Source organism: Nannospalax galili, unplaced genomic scaffold (assembly GCF_000622305.1).
Source record: "Nannospalax galili isolate Female #2095 unplaced genomic scaffold, S.galili_v1.0 scaffold32, whole genome shotgun sequence".
Lineage (NCBI taxonomy): Eukaryota > Metazoa > Chordata > Mammalia > Rodentia > Spalacidae > Nannospalax > Nannospalax galili.
The window spans coordinates 4,168,288-4,185,651 of record NW_008335297.1 but is presented as its reverse complement, the minus strand read 5'-3'; the positions used below and the strand labels follow the sequence as shown (position 1 = coordinate 4,185,651).

Sequence of the window (17,364 nt, the reverse complement as noted above, 5' to 3'; positions counted from 1 at the left end):
CCTGTGAACCTGGACACAGCGGCTCACATCTGCAATCTCAGCACTCAGAAGGCTAAGGCAGGAGGATTGTCATGAGTTTTGAGGTCAGCCTAGGCTGCACAGTGAGTTACAGGTCAGACTAGGGAGAAAGGTACAGTATGAGACGCTGTCTCAAAAAAAACAAACAAAAATGTTTTATTTTTGAGACAGGGTCTCATTTTGTATCCATGGCTGGCCTTGAACTCACAGAGTTCTGCCTGTCTCTGACTCTTGAGTGCTTGGATTTAAAGGCATGCACCACCATGCCTAGCCCAAAAGTTGTTCTCTTGAAAGCATGGTGGTACAGGCTTCCACTACTCTGACCCTCTCATTCTAAGGAAGGGGCCAGAGCTCCTGAGAGCATCCAGGTTCTTCCTGAGAGGCAACGCTGGAATTTGTGAAATTCCGTCTAGCCCAGAGCTATGCCATAGTATGTAAAAAAGGTCTGCCATGTCCCCCAGGGTAGGATGCAGGCTACTGACTGTGTACAAAGGTGATAGTCCACTTCCCAGCCTGCCCTCCTCCCACCTCCAGTGAGGGAAGGCAACAACAGGAGCAGAAAGAAGCTGGACAGGCTTCTTCACAAAGTTTCTCTACTTCATGATTATGAAATGGGGCATGTTCAATGTAGACAGTTTGCAGGAATGTAAAAATCATATAAGCAGCGTCTTCTAATCCTTACAACCCTCACCCCCTGGAAGCAACCTTGTCAACATCTTAGCATAACTCCACCTCGTGCACAGAGTTTGCATTTCCCACACTGCAGGTACTACTTTATACTTTCTCTAAAAATAGCAGGCAACCCATGAAAATAGTCTTATGCTATCTCAGTCTTTTTCATTTCTTCTTTTTTGAGCCATCAGCTCATACTATTTTCCCATCCACCTCCCAGGTGAGAATTTTCTCTCTGGACTGGATAATGATGATTTTTCTTTACTTGTGCCAACATTTGATTTTAGAAAATGAGAAAAAATCCATTCTGAAGCAGAAAGGCTTTGATTTACCAAGCCTTCACCATTTAATAGAACTGGACTTCCTTTCCAATTAAAGGGACATAGGAGGGAATGCAGCAACTGGCTGGGTGAAGATGAAGAATGCACTCCCCCCTTTTTTGAGACAGGGTCTCGCTATGTAGCCCTGGCTGGCCTAGAACTCACTATATAGACCAGGCTGACCGCAAACTCTCAGTGATGGCCTGCCTCTGCCTCTGCTGGAATTAAAGGTGTGAGCCACCATGCCCAGCCTGAACTTACGCTATTGTTTCTCACACCAGGCAGCTACAGGAGGGGAATGCTGACCCAAACGCAGGGTCCAAGCATGTTTCTTGTGCACCTGTCCAACGTGTGTGTGTCTCTCCTTCCAGCCACACACACTCATAAGTCTCTTCATGAAAAGACTGGGTGTTGTGACTTTAATACTTTTTCAAAGTATGTTTGGAATGCAAAAATTGTATGTCATTAAACTACAAGCCCAACTTCTGTCCCACAACAGATAAAATTGCTGGTGTTGGGGTCCATGATTTCTTGATTAAATGGCAGGTTAAAGACGTCTTAGAAAGAAAAGGGTTCATCATGACAAAACCAGCAGCAGAAGAGAGTGAGTCATACTCTGTTTTTAGTGTGTGATTTGATAAGCCCCTACTACCACAGGAAGTATTCCAGCAAACACTCTTTGAGATAAAGGCCAAAAACTGAGGCAGCAATTCAACAGAGTCAAAGGAAGCTCTCTACCAGAGAGGCCAGAATGAGCATAGCAGTGGCACAGTGACTTGGAAAAGGAGGCAGCCAGGAAGTTAAAACAATAGACACTGGACACTTGGGTCAAGACCCTCCCTAAAGGATCCTGCAAACACTTCCCAAAGAGGATGTGAATGGATCCCCATGCAGACCTGTCCTACAACCAAAGGGAAGTTATATGTGAAAAAGGAATCAACATCCAGTTTACTCGTGAGGACCAAGAGTTCATTTCCTTTTCTGAGGAAATGTTTGGGCCTACACTTACTGCCAAGTCCAACACTCTTTGCTAATGCCTCATCCCTGATTGCTGGGGCTTTTGGCACAGTCAGATGACAATCCCACAGCAGTCACAGCAGGCTGTATGTATGCAGAGAATGCCTCCTAAGAGTGGCCCAGTGAACTGTGGCAACCTCTACTGTGTTCACACAGGCATGAAAACTATTTCTCAGGGCCATATGCATACTTGTGTAAAAAAAGAGACTTAGGGAAGAGCAAACCTCAATGAAAACTAGCATGGTCCATGAACAGTCCAACACCACATGTCCCAAATGGTAGAGTTTTATCAACAGTTTAGGTCATAATGAGTGATTTATATCTTAAGTCCATTTCATCTTCAGAGTTCAACAAGAGAATCCCATCTGTCCAACACTGAAAAAAATTCAGACTTACCTATTGCAGGGAAAAAACAAGATGGTAGGTAGACGGTCAACCATGAATTCCCAAGGAAGATCATTCTGAGACACGTCAATCCTGGCAGAGGCAAAAGCAAACGACTGGTAAATTATCAGCCCAAGAAGTGCCGACCTGAAGAAATTCCCCATTTCCTGAAGAACCTGTGGTGTTTCTGCACCCCTGGGCCAACCTCCTTAGTGAGGGTACTGCAGGTGCAAACTAGGCACCAACAGTTTCAGAACATGCCACTGTCCACTCTAAAGTAATATTAAGGCCTGAAAGTAAACACAGATGCCTGAGTAGCTTCACTGAAGTAGCCTCACTGAAGATCTGGCTGAGTATTTTAATCTGTATATTAGTTCTAGAAAAAGCCAGTCAGTCACTGAGTGAAGCGCAGCAAGCCTCTCTGAAGAGAAAGGTTACACTCTTTACACACTGTGAGTGAGGATGGAGGCCAAGGCCAGGGTACTTTCTTAATACAGTTTCAATTAATTTTTTTTTTTTTTTTGGTCTTTTTGAGACAGGGTCTCCCTGTAGCCCCAGCTGTCCTAGAACTCACTATGTAGACCAGGCTGGCCTTGAACTCACAGAGATCCACCTGCCTCTGCCTCCCAGAGTGCTAGGATTAAAAGTGTGCACCACCACGCCTGGCTAACTTTTTTCTTTTAAAATAAAAGTTTCTGTTTGGGGTTGGAGAGTTGGCTTAGTGGTGAAGAGCACTGACTGCTCTTGCAGAAGACCAAGGTTCAATTCCCAGCACCCACATGGAGGCTAACAACCATCTGTAACTCCAGTTCCAGGGGATCCGACACCCTCTTCTGACCTCCATGGGCACTGCATGACACAGGTGTACACACATACATTCAGGCAATATACTCATACACATAAAAATAATTTCTTAAAAAGGTTTTGTTTTGTTTTTCTTTTCCAGATAGGGTCTTGCTGCTGCAGCTGGCCTAGTTTTCACTATGTAGCCCAGGCTTCCCTCATACTCTCAGCAATCATTCTGCCTTCACATCCTTAGTGTCAGGATTTCACACATGTGCCACCACACCCAGTAGGTTAATTTTTATCGTAGAAAATGATATCTGCTAAATCACCCACCCTATGTTCAATTAGGGTGGCACAAATTATAACTGTTCTGGTAATCGGCCCTCCCACAGCAGGCAGTGACCTGGGCAGGTGACAAGGATCTGCATGTGCTGACCTGCAGAGGGCTGACAGCATATTCTAAGGGAGGATATTCATGGCCAGTGCACACAGAAGGTGGAAATGCCTGGATCATTAATTTGGTGGCATTTTCAAAAAGTATATCTGATGTGGGATCAAGCAGTATAAACCAGTGTGGCGTGATTATTCAAACTAGCCATAGGGGTTGGAGATCTAGCTGAGCTGATAGAGTGCTTGCCCAGTATAACTTATAGTAAAGTCCTGTATAAATCAGGCTTGGTGGCACACACCTGTTTCCAGCACCCTGGAGACAGAAGCACGAAGTTCAAGGTCATCCTTGGCTACACAGCAAGCTGGAGGTCAGCCTGGAATACATGAGACCCTGTCTCAAACTCAAACACACACATACACACACACACACACACACACACACACACACACACACACACACACACACCAAAATTGGCACAACAAAATGAAAACTATTTCCCTATATCTTTTAACAAAATGGCATGTTTGCCTCTGCCCATGAAAGTCTACCTAAAACATACGAGCTCCACATTTCAACCCAGTAGTGCTGGCCACCATACTCTGTAACTGAGACTGTGAAATGAAAACACTAAAAACCACCGGAACTCCATGGCCTATCAGAGGCCTTTCCTTAGGATTCTTGCATGGTTGTAAACTTACAATGTTAGGAGCGATTACACAGCAACTCCTCTAGTCTTTTCAATTAATTAGATGAAAAGCACTGCTTTAGTAAATGGCCAGAGGTGCTACCTATGCCATTATGACTACATGCCTCTACTGTTGCTGTAAACAATGCTATAAGAATTAGGGTATGTGTCTCTGGAATTCCCATTTTTCTAAGCCCCCAAAGTGAAATTAACTGGGTCATAAATGTGTAACAGTTTTTTTGTGATTTCTTGCAAATGTTGTCAAAATGCTTTCCAAAAAGGGTTTTGCCAACTTATTCCACTTTATCAACACAAGATCCTGTAACTTAAAAAAGCATTTATTGTCAGGCGTGGTGGCGCACGCCTTTAATCCCAGCACTTGGGAGGCAGAGGCAGGTGGATCTCTGTGAGTTCAAGGCCAGCCTGGTCTACATAGTGAGTTCCAGGACAGCTGGGGCTACAGGGAGACCCTGTCTCAAAAAAAACAAACAAAAAAAAAGCATTTATTAATTTAGTTAAATGACACTTTGTTGGTGTTTTAATTTAATTTATTAGGTCCTAATTTCCCGGTTGTTTATTTATTCTGTCATTTGCATGAAAAGCCTGCCTGTGTTCTTTGTTCACAATGAGTTTACCTGTTCTTAAACTTTTTATTATTTGTTAAGCATTTTTACTATTCTGAGACAGGGTCTCATGGAGCCCAGGCTGGCCTCTAACTTGCTATGCAGCTGAGGATGACCTTGAACTTCTGATTCTCCTGCTTTGACCTCCCAAGTGCTGAAATTACCATAATGTGCCACCACACCTGGTTTATGGACTGCTAGGGATTGAATTTAGGGTTTCATGCATGCTAGGCAAGCATGCTACCTACCAACTGAGCCACACTCCTGGCTATCTTTAAACCATTTTAAATGTGAGGTGTCTAGTGCATGAACATCTGGTGATCTGAATACTGATCCCACATTTACATGTTGTATGATTCTGGACAAGTTATCTGACATTTCTGTACCTCAGTTGTATCCTCAATAAAAAGAAAATGAACGCTACACCAGCCTCACAGAGTATTCTGAGGTTGAAGCTCATCTGTCTTAAGCTCTCAGTATAATAACTTCTCAAATTTATTAAATAAATTTATTATATCAAAATTATTATTGAGAGTTCATAGCAGGTACCAAGTGAAATATAGATATACATGTACTTATGGCAACCTTTTGAAGCATGTTGCTAGGGCTGAAGAGGTAGCTCAGTGTTAAAAGCCCTTGCCTTGCATGCACTGGGCTCCAAGTTCAATCCCTGCTACTGTTAAAAAAAACCATCACTTAAAAGTATGTTTTTATTTTCGTTGCACATACTCCAATGGACTATGTTCATCTTTCTTTATTTTTTTCAACTGTTCCTACTTTGGAAAGTTGTTTTTTGTTTCTTTGTTTGTTTTTGTCTTTTTGAAGCATGGTCTCCCTGTAAGCCCCAGCTGTCCTGGAACTCACTATATAGACTAGGCTGGCCTTGAACTCACAGAAATCTGCCTGCCTCTGCCTCCCAAGTGCTGGGACTATAGGTGTGCACCAATTTCTCAAATCCAATAGCCTATCTTCTGCTATTTTTTCCTGTGATTTGGTCCTCCTTATTTAGTGGGAAAGGAGGAAAGATATAAATTAAACAACCCCCACCCAAACTGCTTACTTCCTCATCTACATTTGTATTTGAGGGCTGGGGAGATGGTTCAGTTGGTAAAGTGCTTGCTATGTAAGCATGAGGGCCTGAGTTTGGAGCCTTAGCACTTACATAAAAAGCTGGTGTGGCTGGGCATGGTGGCACATGCCTGTAGTCCCAGCACTTGAGAGGCAGAGGCAGGCGGATCTGTGAGTTCAAGGCCAGCCTTGTCTACATAGTGAGTTCCAGGACAGCTGGGGCTTACAGGGAGATCCTGCTTCAAAAAGACAAAAACAAAAAAAAAAAAAAAACAGGTGTGGTGGTAAACACTTAAAATCCCAGTGCTGTGAGGCAGAGAGTAGGATCATGGGGCCTCTCTGGATCAGTGAGCTCCAGGTTCAGTGAGAGACCCTGATTAAAATAATAAGTCTATCTAGTCATGAGTTGTTAGCCAAGAAACCCCAGAGGCCCCTCAAACAACACAGGCTATTGTTATTGCTCTTGGTTGCACACCACTAGATGATAAGACCCTATTGCTCAAGACACTATATACGTTGGTTGCAAGACAGAGAAATCAAGTTGCAACTGAACTGGAAGCTTTCCCCCTTCTGGTTAACTCCCAGAAGGTGCCAGAAGGTGCTTTCAGGTAGTTGGGAAAGAAAAGTCATCAATAATCTTACCCAGTGGAGGACCCTGTTGCTACATGTCTTAAATAGGACATTTCTATCACACTCTCCAAGGCTCAGGGAACATAGTGGAAGAGAGACCGGAAAGAAATGAAGAGCTGGATGATGGGAGGGGTATCTTCTGAGCAGACATAGCCTTTGCAGTTGTGAACTCACAGCAGCTGCGGTTCCTAGCACTAGGCCTACATAAGGCAGTCTGTCAACATTCAGTAATGGATAGGGGAGGAACTCATGGGACCCCACCCCTTCCTAGGGCACTGCTGGCTATTGATGGATGCTGGAGGAGGAGGAGTCACTGTCTTCATGGGTACAGCCATTGGTAAGTCCTCTATGCTCTAGTGGATAGCTCCATACCGACTGAGCATATGGACAGGCCAGGCTAAACTTAGTTGATCAACAAAACAAAGCCAAAATGACATGACAACAGGAGAACAATCTACAGGAGAAGGGTGGGAGAGTTGATGGGGTGAGAGAGAAGAGATGGAAGAAGTGAGTGTAATCAAACGCATTATATACATATACAAAATTGTCAAGTAGTAAGTTTAATTTAAAAAATACTAATAAGGTGGAGAGTGGTAGAGGGAGATACCCAATGTTGACTTCTGACCTCTATACAAGTATTCTCTCTCTCTCTCTCTCTCTCTCTCTCTCTCACACACACACACACACACACACACACACACACACACACGGGTATTTGAAGCCAGGCGTGGTGGCTCACACCTGTATCTCAGCACATGGGAGACTAAGGGAGAACTATCAGGAGTTCAAGGACAACCTGGGTTACATAGTGAGTTCAAGCCAATCTAGACTATAGAGACTAAAAAAAAAAAAAGATGATCAAACTTTGTTTATGCAAATGCCTGTATATATCACCCATGGAATCACAAAACTAAAACACAAAGTTGGGCATGGTGATGTACACCATTAATCCCAGTACTCAGGAGGCAGAGGAGACAGGTGGACCTCTGTGAGATCAAGGAACATAGTGAGTTCCAGGCCAGTTGGAGCAACAGTTGGAGAGCCCCTCTCTCTCAAAGAAAAAAAAAAAACTAGAACACACAAGGTTATGGACCAACTCTTCCTCTTGATCTCACCAATGAAGAGAAAAACAGGCTGATGCTGTGGGTCCCAGGGTTAGGTGGCATTCTGGGCATCCCCTTCAAAAGGACTCCAAGCAGTCAGAGCTGCACCTACTTTCCCATGAATCCAGTAAGTACCTAAACATCATGTACACCCTGAATTCAACAGGAAGAAGTTTCATGACTTTTAACTGATAATTAAATCCAACCAAGTCTTACATACCATGGGCTAAGTGGCAGAGGGGACTAAAGGTGGTATATCCCATGATGCTGTGAGCTGGATTCCTACCTGGCCACAGTGAATGTGTCCTCTGGCAGGAGCCGAGCTAGCTGAATAAAGATGTGATTGAGTGAAGGGCAAAATCCACACCACTGTGCATAATAGAGCAGCAAAACATCCTATTGGAAAAGGAGACAGTGGTTACTTGCCTGGGACTTGGTCTTCATCTCCTGCTATGCATACATTCCCTCAGGCATTGAGTTAACCCAACTGCCTATGCAGAAATCATGGTGAGATTTTTCATCTTTAGTTCTAGTTATGTGCTTTTTTAAAAGGATTTCACAATTAGAAAACCCACCACTGGGTCCTCTTGAAGAGGACCCAAGTTCAGTTCCCAGCACCCACATGGTGGCTAACAAGCCTGTAAGTCCAGTTCAAGAGACTCTGACATCCTCTTCTGGCCTCTGTGGGCATTGTGTATACAGGTGTACTTATATACATGCAGGGAAAACACTCATACACAAAAAAGAAAGAGAAAAAAAGAGAGGGGCTGGAGCAATAGCTAAGTGGTTAAGAGCATTGGCTACTCTTCCAGAGGACCTGGGTTTGATTCCCAGCACCCACATGGCAACTAACAACCATCATAACTACAGTTCTAGGGGATCTGTGGGCACTGCATGGAGTGGGTACACTTATATACATGCAGGCAATACACTCATATACACACATGCATACATATATATATACATATACATAATATTTTAAAAAGAAAAAAAAAAAAGAAAGCCCACCACGTGATCCATTCATGTTCTGCCACCAGACTAATCTGCAAATCAAAAACTGACTATTCACTTCAACAATTACAACATGGAAATTACTCTAAGAAGGATGGATGGCTTGAATTTGGCTCCTCTTTTGAGCCCCTACACCTGTTTCCTGCAGTGACAGAGACTGAACTCAAAGCCTCATCCATGCTAGGCAAGTGCTCTACCACTAAGCTTGATCTTTAGCTCCATGCCTGTTTCCGAAGGACGACTTCCCAGAAGGTGTCAGTTGTCACTTCAGTGATTAAATGCTGAGATGGGAGCTGGGCAGAATCACTTCCAATAAGATGCCTTTTCAAGGGACTGTAGATAATGCTGAAGTTTTGAATAAAAGACTCTAAAAATAAAGAGAAAATGAGATCAGCTCTGCTCTAGGTACAAGGAAAACAGCTGGCCTACTTTAAACTTCACATTTTAAAACTGAAATGACTTCCCATGCTTACAATTTAAGTACCTCACCTCTAAGCAAAACCTGACACAAAGGTGCCCAGGATGTCATCAGGCCTAGCTTTGGTAGTTATTAACTCAGGGGACAGTCCTTTAGATAACAAAACATCATGTGGACGGGGTGCTCAAATACAAAGTAAGAATTCCATCCTGCTGCTCTCTAAAAGAACTGGTCCAGAAATATATACTAAGTGAGAAAGCACATATCAGCAACCTGCTACACCCTTTGCAAGAGATTCAATCTCTAATGCCAAGATCTTAAGCATTACTACAAATGTCATAATTGAACAATGTGGAAATATTTAATGCTCATTAACCTGAATCCAAGGAGCTTTATTGTTTCCTTTATTTAAAGTTTCTTTTTTAAAAGGCTAATAAGGGGCTGGAGAGATGACTCAGCAGTTAAGAGCAAAGGCTGCTCTTCCAGAGGACCTGGGTTTGATTCCTAGCACCCATATGGCAGCTAATAACTGTCCACAACTCCAGTTCCAGGGGATTCAATGCTGTCTTCTGACCTTTGCATGACATGGGTGCGTTTACATACATGCAGGCAATATACTCGTGTATATATAAAATAAAAAAATAATAAAATATTTTAAAAGCTAACAAAAATAAAAATTATCAGAGGCAGGCCAATTTCTGTGAGCTCAAGACCAGCCTGGTCTCAGAAAGTCTGTTCCAGGCCAGCTGGGGCTACAGAGACCCTGTCTCAAAAAGGCCAATCAATCAATCAATCAATCAATCAATCAATCAAAATTATACATGGTGGAAAAACACACAAATAAAACCTATAAATAATCAAAGACCTAACTTGAGCCAACAATTTCACCCTTGCCACAAACACAGCCATCTTAGAATCCTTTGCCCTCAGTGAAACAACACTAATCTGAGCTTTATTTTTCTTCTGACTCTCCACTGGAGGTCATAATGGATAATAACATGCTCTGCAGAGGAGGAAGTGAAAATGTCATGTGAATACTAAAGACACTCGTTATCATAGCTGAAAAACACTTAGTTGGCTAAGGTTTTGGACCAGGAAACCAAGAATTATTTCCCAATCTGAATGAAGTCTAAATTCTGAAGCCACTCTAGCAACCGTTGACTTAGGGGTTAACTCTCAGCTATCCATAACAGTAAATGGTTTGTTTCACAAGGACTTCCAAAACTGTCATCAAATATAAGACAACAGCTGAGCCAGAGTTGATGTGAATGTGTTATGAGCTCATCAAAATACATGAGAATTACCGAAAAGAACTGAGAAACTCCAATAAACACTTTCTTTAAAAACAGAACAAAACATGTTTGTTTTCATTTTAAGAAAACCAAAATACACCAACATTTCCTTGGAAAACATAAATTAGGAGCAATTTTTAATATTAAAAGATTTTGTACTCCATAACATAAATATCACAAGGTTCCTTTAGGCACCAAGGAGCCTGTCATTGTAGTATGTAATTTGATACAGGAAAACCAACATTTACATCAGTGCTTTCACAAATGTGAGAAATGTGAGCATTTCACCTGGACTGACAGAGGGGGAGTCAGGACTAGTATTTAGGAGAGCTGAGCATATCCTGCCTTCAGACTCTCTAAACTTGGAAATCGAGCTGCTTTGACTATCTGATTTCTCCCTTCCTCCATTTGGCAAGCACTGGCTCTCCCCAAGTTTCCAGTGAAGCTGAACTAACAAGGCTTTTGAATTCTTACTTCCTTGTGTTGTATGTCAGGGACTTCGGCAAAGTCCTGGGAACAGGACCACATGAGTCCATTTGCTGCTGTTGCCAAGCCCCTGGAGCCAGTTCTGGGGTGCTTTCCCACAGTGGAACCTTAGACCTACAAAGTGGTTTTTACCAGCTTGCAACCCAAACTGGACACTTGTCTGTACAATGTAGATAGTGAAGGTCAAAGGCAGCATTCCTCAGCATGCTATAAACCTGCAGCAGAACAAATTAGGCCTAGTGGCTGAAACACATACATTCAACCCTGTGAGACAAAAGTGAGCCCAGCCACTGCTTTCTGCTTTTATTGCTCCTTAGATGCTGTCACTGTTAATGGCCACGTCCATAGCCCCTGCACATCCTACCAGAAAGGTTCTCACCACCCTGTCTAGTATGGGAACCAGGTCCCTTCTAACTAACACTGGCTGAGCTTTGGAAATGTCACAGAAATTGCCACTCTAGACACTTGGACTCCTAGCCAGCTGACAAACGCAACCAGAATTTGGCATATGGAAGTTTCTGTTGCATTTAATAGGCAAAATAAGCCTCTTTCCAAAATGACAAACAGATAAAGACAATTTATAATAAGTTGTCTGAAGACCTAAAATGAACTATGAAGCTAACGCCACTCCCACAATCAAGTATAATGAGACTATCAGTACAACTTACAGATCTTAGGCCAAGCAAAGCAAAGTTGTTATGCTCAGAGAAGCAAACCTACAGTACCTAGAGTGAACTTCATGAGGGCTTGTTTGGGGTCCAAGATATAATGCGACTCTTCTTTTACATCAACAATTGTGGCAAACTCCTTCACGGGAGCGGAGCTTGGGGCACCTAGTCTCTCCGCATATAACCAAAATAAATTGGAATCCAAAAGGTAGATGTTCAGGGTCTTGTTGGTTCTGCAGCTCAGGCCTGTGAAGGTTGTGCCAGTGAGGCCCACTTCAGGAAAGCGGTACCTGTTCTCCTCAATGTGAGGAATGGAGCTCGGGGTGGCAGCCTCACAGCTCTTCTCCAGGGAAGAGAATGTGATGGCCGGGGGTGCAAAGGCATCCTGTTCTGAGCCAGTGAAGCTCGCCGTGCCCCGGGTTATGGTCCTGCAACATGCAGTGTAGTAGCTGAAAGGGCTGTAGGATGTTAAAAAATTACTGCACTCCATGGTGCTTGATGCCACGTGATAAAAGGTCTGCTCCTTGAGGTAGAAGGAATCCAGAGCGGCTGCCATGTCAAAGAAGCTGCACTGTGGCACGCTCACCGAGCTCGGCTTGGTGCTACCCGCTGTCTGGTTGACACACAGCTCACAGACGTTGTGGGTCTTGGAGAAGGCTGGCCCCTGTGGCAGCACCACTGTGTTGCAGCAGGGGGACACTGCCACCAGCCGAGCATCAGGCAGTGGGACCAGTGGCTCTGGTGCCAGGGACTGGAACACAGGTGCCTCAACCCGCCGCAGGTGCTGGAGGAGGCGCTCCACCACCTGGTCCCTATGACAGTTGTTGTACTCCAAGGCCACTTGGGTGATCTGAAAGACAGGGCAGGACTGGTGAGAGGGCACAGGAATGACTGAAATGCTGAATGCTGGCTGTGCTGCCTGGATGGCATCCCTGAGTCACAGGTAGGAGCCCAGGCCAGAACTCCCTCAAAAGGGAGATGGTCATACCTACTTGTTAATATAGAGGTCTGGGGTATTTTTTACAACATGCCTTTCTATCAGCAAGCAATGAACTAAGAAGAGAGGGTTCCAGAGATGTCTGCTGACCATAGAAGAATGAAACCCGGCAGGCAAAGCTGTTCAGCTCAGGACTATATCCAGACTATGAGAAGAATCAGAACAGAACTTAACCCTCTTGTCTTGTCTCTTTACACTTTACACCTTACAACTCATCTACACTGCTGCTTTTTCTCATCTTTAGTAAGTAGGAAAATTTCCCAAATACCCAATGTGTAGAATTAGCATTTAATAGCATACACATTTCCAAATATGTTCACACTTTCTAAGAGACCATTGATCCAGCCTGCTCCCAACTTTCCTCACCCATTTCCTTCCTAGACCATCTCTTCCTCTCCCTACACCATCTTTACTGGGAACGAGCATCATCAAACTACAAACCAGCTCGTCCTCCATTTCTCCTCAGGCACTGCCTCAGATCACTTTTTTCATCCTACCACAACTAAACCTCCATACTGCCACTTCTTTTCAAAGAATAATCCTAAGCATGACAGACACTCCATGAACAAAAGACATCTGATGGCTTCCTGTTACCTACAGGATGAAATCTATTCATACTCTGGCATGAATATTCTCCATATTCATATTCTCCTCATTTGTCTTTCCAATCTCATGCTACCCACACCAGACCAGGCCCTCTTACAAAGGCCTGGCGAGGGACACCATCTCCTCCTCTAGCTGTTCCCAAGACCCTGAAGCTAGGAGGCTGCTTCAGTCAAAGCAAACCCACCCTGCCCTCTGGATGAACTGGTTTCTGCACTTCAAGTCTCAGACACTTCTACAGTCTTGCAAGCTTTGGTTAGACCATCCTTTTTCCTCACAGGATCCTTACTGACAGGACCATGTTTGGGCATGTGTGAATACATGACATTTCAGGTAGTGTGCACAATCCCCCTTAATTACATTACTCTCAAGTTCAAGGTCATCCTCAGTTACATAGTGAGTTCAAAGTCAGCCTGGGATACATAAGACTCAGTCTCAAAAAAAAACCACAAAATCAAACAAACAAAAAAGTGTATGTAGGTATATACGAGATATTTAATGAATAAATTTTCAATTTAGACAAATTCTATAACAGTATTTATGGAGGATTAATTCAAAACATATGCATTTACAGGAAACTGTTTAACTAGTTCTTGGAACAGAAAGTCACTTTAGCCGGGCATGGTGGTGCACACCTTTAATCCTAGCATTCAGGAGGCAGAGGCAGGCAGATCCTCTGTGAGTTCAAGGTCAGCATGGTCTACAGAGTGAGTTGCAGGCAGCCGGAGCTACAGGGAGACCCTGTCTCAAAAAGACAAAAAAAAAGTCACTTTACATAAGCCAGTGCTATAAATTCATTTTCCTTGGGGGCTGGAGAGCTGGCTTAGCAGTTAAGAGCACTGGCTGCTCTTGCAGAGGACCCAGGTTTGACTCCTAACACCTACATGGTGGCTAACAACCATCTATAATTCCAGTTCCAGGAGATCCAATGTCCTCTTCTGACCTCCTTGAGCACTGCACGACACAGGTGCACCTACCTACATGTAGGCAATACACTCATACACATTAAATAAAAATAATAAATTGAAAAATTTTAAATAGCATGGTGGCGCACACCTTTCATCCCAGCACTTGGGAGGCAGAGGCAGGCAGATCTCTGTGAGTTCAAAGCCAGCCTGGCAGCCTGGTCTACATAGTGAGTTCCAGGACAGCTGGGGCTACAGGGAGACCCTGTCTCAAAAAGACCAAAATAAATAAATAAATAAATAAATAAAAAGAAAAAAAGTATTTAAAATACTGTACTTATTATTTTTATTTTAGAGTGTGTATATGCGTATTGCTTACATGTATGTAGTAAGTGCACCTGTGTCGTGCAATGCCCGCGGAGGACAGAAGAGGTTGTCAAATCCCCTGGAACTGGAGTTATAGACTGTTAGCTGCCATGTGGGTGCTGGGATTCGAACCCAGGTCTTCTGCAAGAACAACCAGTGTTCTTAACCGCTGAGCCATCTCTCCAGCCCCAAGAAAATACATATTTTTAAAAATTATTTCCCCCCAAGTGCCGGGCGTGGTGGCGCATGCCTTTAATCCCAGCACTCAGGAGGCAGAGGCAGACGGATCTCTGTGAGTTCAAGGCCAGCCTGGTCTACATAGTGAGTTCCAGGACAGCTGGGGCTACAGGGAGACCCTGTCTCAAAAAGACCAAAAAAAAAAAAAAAAATTTCCCCCCATACAAACATCTTCATCCTTTCTGCACAAGGCTCGATGGCATACTGTGCCAGCAAGCCAGACCTAAATGACCAACAAAAAGTCCTGGGACTGATTCACATTCAATGATACAGTAAGGTAGCTATTTCCCTTGACCCCTAAACATCCCATAAAACTTCAAGATTCACTATTGTATGTCATAAAAAGTTGACAAGAGGAGAATACTAGAGCACTTTCTTCATCCCTCTCATTCCTATTATCTCATACAACAGCCCTGTAAAGACTACCTTCTAGGGAAGGGGGATGGCAGGGGGAGGGGGAACTACAAGGCAATGTTCTTGAGGATGTAGCCTCTTAGCTTTTTTTTTGAGACAGGGTCTTTTTGTAACCTTAGCTGGCCTGGAACTCAATATGCAGACCAGGCTGGCCTTGACTTGATCTCACAGAGAGCTGCATACTTCTGCCTCCCAAGTGCTAGGATTAAAGGCATGCGCCACCATGCCTGGGTCTCTTACCTCTCTTGAAAACAAAATCTATACTACATCCTGTTACATGTTTCATCAATGTCATATTTAGTGTAAATAAGAATAACGTGGCAAGTAATTACAAGTGTCTGTGCTGTCAACACCTCTGTTTTTCTGTTTTCTTCCATAAATCTGAATTTGATGACCATGTCTCTGCTTACTAGGCTCATACACTGTGAATGACTCAAATACTTAGAGTGAAAGACAAGTCAAAAGGACTCTGGAGGCCGAAACAAGCATTCCCTTTGCTTAACATGCTGCATAATACACAATGTGATATCTCAAGAACTCTCTAAGGACACTAGGAATCAGTGTCTGACACTGGTGGTCAGGATCTGTTTCTCCGTGTGAACACATGCAAGTGTGGGGTGTGTGTACAGGAAGCACATGTATAAGGGCAGCTACCCACTCCTGGGCTTCGCGGAGCCACCACCTGGTCACTTCTAATCGACACACAGCCTACAACTGTCACAAGCACCCCTGCCTGGCATGCCCAATCACTACCTCACTCTGAGATGGCTGCTCTTTTTCAACAAAGTAAGCTTTCTCAACCTTCTGCCCTGACTTAGGCCCACAATGACAATGAAAAAAAAAAAAGCTGTCTTGAACTCTCTACTAAGCTAACAGATCTCATTATCTTTTCCACCTCATTCAGGGCCCAGCCTCTAGTCACTGCTACTGCTGCCCATCACAGAAGTACCTGCGATCACCCCCATTTACACTCACTCAACTCATACTAAATCTCACTCATCTAGAACCCCGCTGTTGGCAAAACTGCCCCTCTAGTCACATCTCCTCAAATGTCAGGGACAATCCTGACTCCTCAGAGAAGCACCCCAGACCTCTCTGCAAGGTTCATTCAGGGTCCTCCTACGAAGCCCTTCCTGCCCTCCACAGTGGTGTCCCATACACGAACTTGCTATAATTCCTGCACACATCCACACCCACCTCGGCCACAGCTCTTCTTCCCTTAGTTCCCCTTAATTCATCTAAATCTGGCTTCCTCTCAACAGTCATCTCAAACACTACCCTCAAGCCTCTCTTCCCCTGTCCTGCTGGGTCCTAGCTTTCTGAGATGTCACCTCCCTCTTTTAATGCTTGACCCTGGATTGACTGGGGACTGGGGGCTGATCGTCCTCTGCTTAAGTTATAAACTGGCTCTTGTTCCCAGCTGGACCAGAGGCCTGAGACTACCACACATTTTCTTTCCCATGAGCTCCCAGCACAGCATTCAATGAACACTGACCACACTGACTGGACATGTGGAGGGAAAATGCTATAGATGCTGCTCACCTCCAGGATGCACAATACTACCAGGGGCCATTTCAACCACATATGGCGGGTTGGTTGAGCATCACTACCTACCTCAGAGGACCCTGGGAATGCTGGGAAAGGAGCCACATGTGAAACTGTCAGTAGGTGCTAGATTGGAGGCATAATTTAGGGAGATGCTCATCCAGGACCAACAGGCTTGGAAGCACGAGTCCTCCCTCTTTGAGTCAAACTCAACTCTAGCCCTCTGGAGTAAGTATGGACTTCTGCCAACAACAACCCTCCACCCTGCTCACCCAAGCCAGGCAAGACAATGTTCAGGAAGTAAAAGTAAAAACCCAGAGCCACAGCCTCCAGCTTGGCTGAAATCCTGCCTTTCCCTCAAAGACCTTGAAGGCTCTTAATCTAGATGGGGGTAGAGAGACCTGGTCATGGGAAAGAGCGTCTTAATTCATAAACCAACCATGCAGTACAGATCTTCCAAAGAAATGGGTTTTTTGTTGTTGTTGTTTTGTTTTTGTCTTTTTGAAGCAGGGTCTCCCTGTAGTCCCAGCTGTCCTGGAACTATGTCGACCAGGCTGGCCTTGAACTCACAGAGATCCGCCTGCCTCTGCTTCCCAAGTGCTGGGACTACAGGCATGTGCCACCACGCCCACCTAGAAATGAAGTTTTAAGACTTCCAGTCCCTCCTACCAGAGGTAAAGGAACCAGAACTACTCCATTTTTCTCTCCTTTCTTCTTTTTTTAAA

General features: G+C 44.1%; 1 protein-coding gene across 2 annotated transcripts in view; it reads right to left on the bottom strand.

Annotated features, from left to right (window-relative positions):
- Window positions 1–17,364, bottom strand: part of Txndc11 (thioredoxin domain containing 11) — a 79,442-nt gene that overhangs the window by 3,732 nt on the left and 58,346 nt on the right. For both annotated transcript variants that reach the window (XM_017797356.2, XM_017797357.2), the window contains 4 exons: window positions 11,630–12,422; window positions 8,933–9,075; window positions 7,984–8,093; window positions 2,424–2,504 (listed from right to left, as the gene is read on the bottom strand). In XM_017797356.2, the coding sequence (XP_017652845.1) occupies window positions 2,424–2,504; window positions 7,984–8,093; window positions 8,933–9,075; window positions 11,630–12,422 (1,127 nt within the window). The remainder of the gene's footprint in view (window positions 1–2,423; window positions 2,505–7,983; window positions 8,094–8,932; window positions 9,076–11,629; window positions 12,423–17,364) is intronic.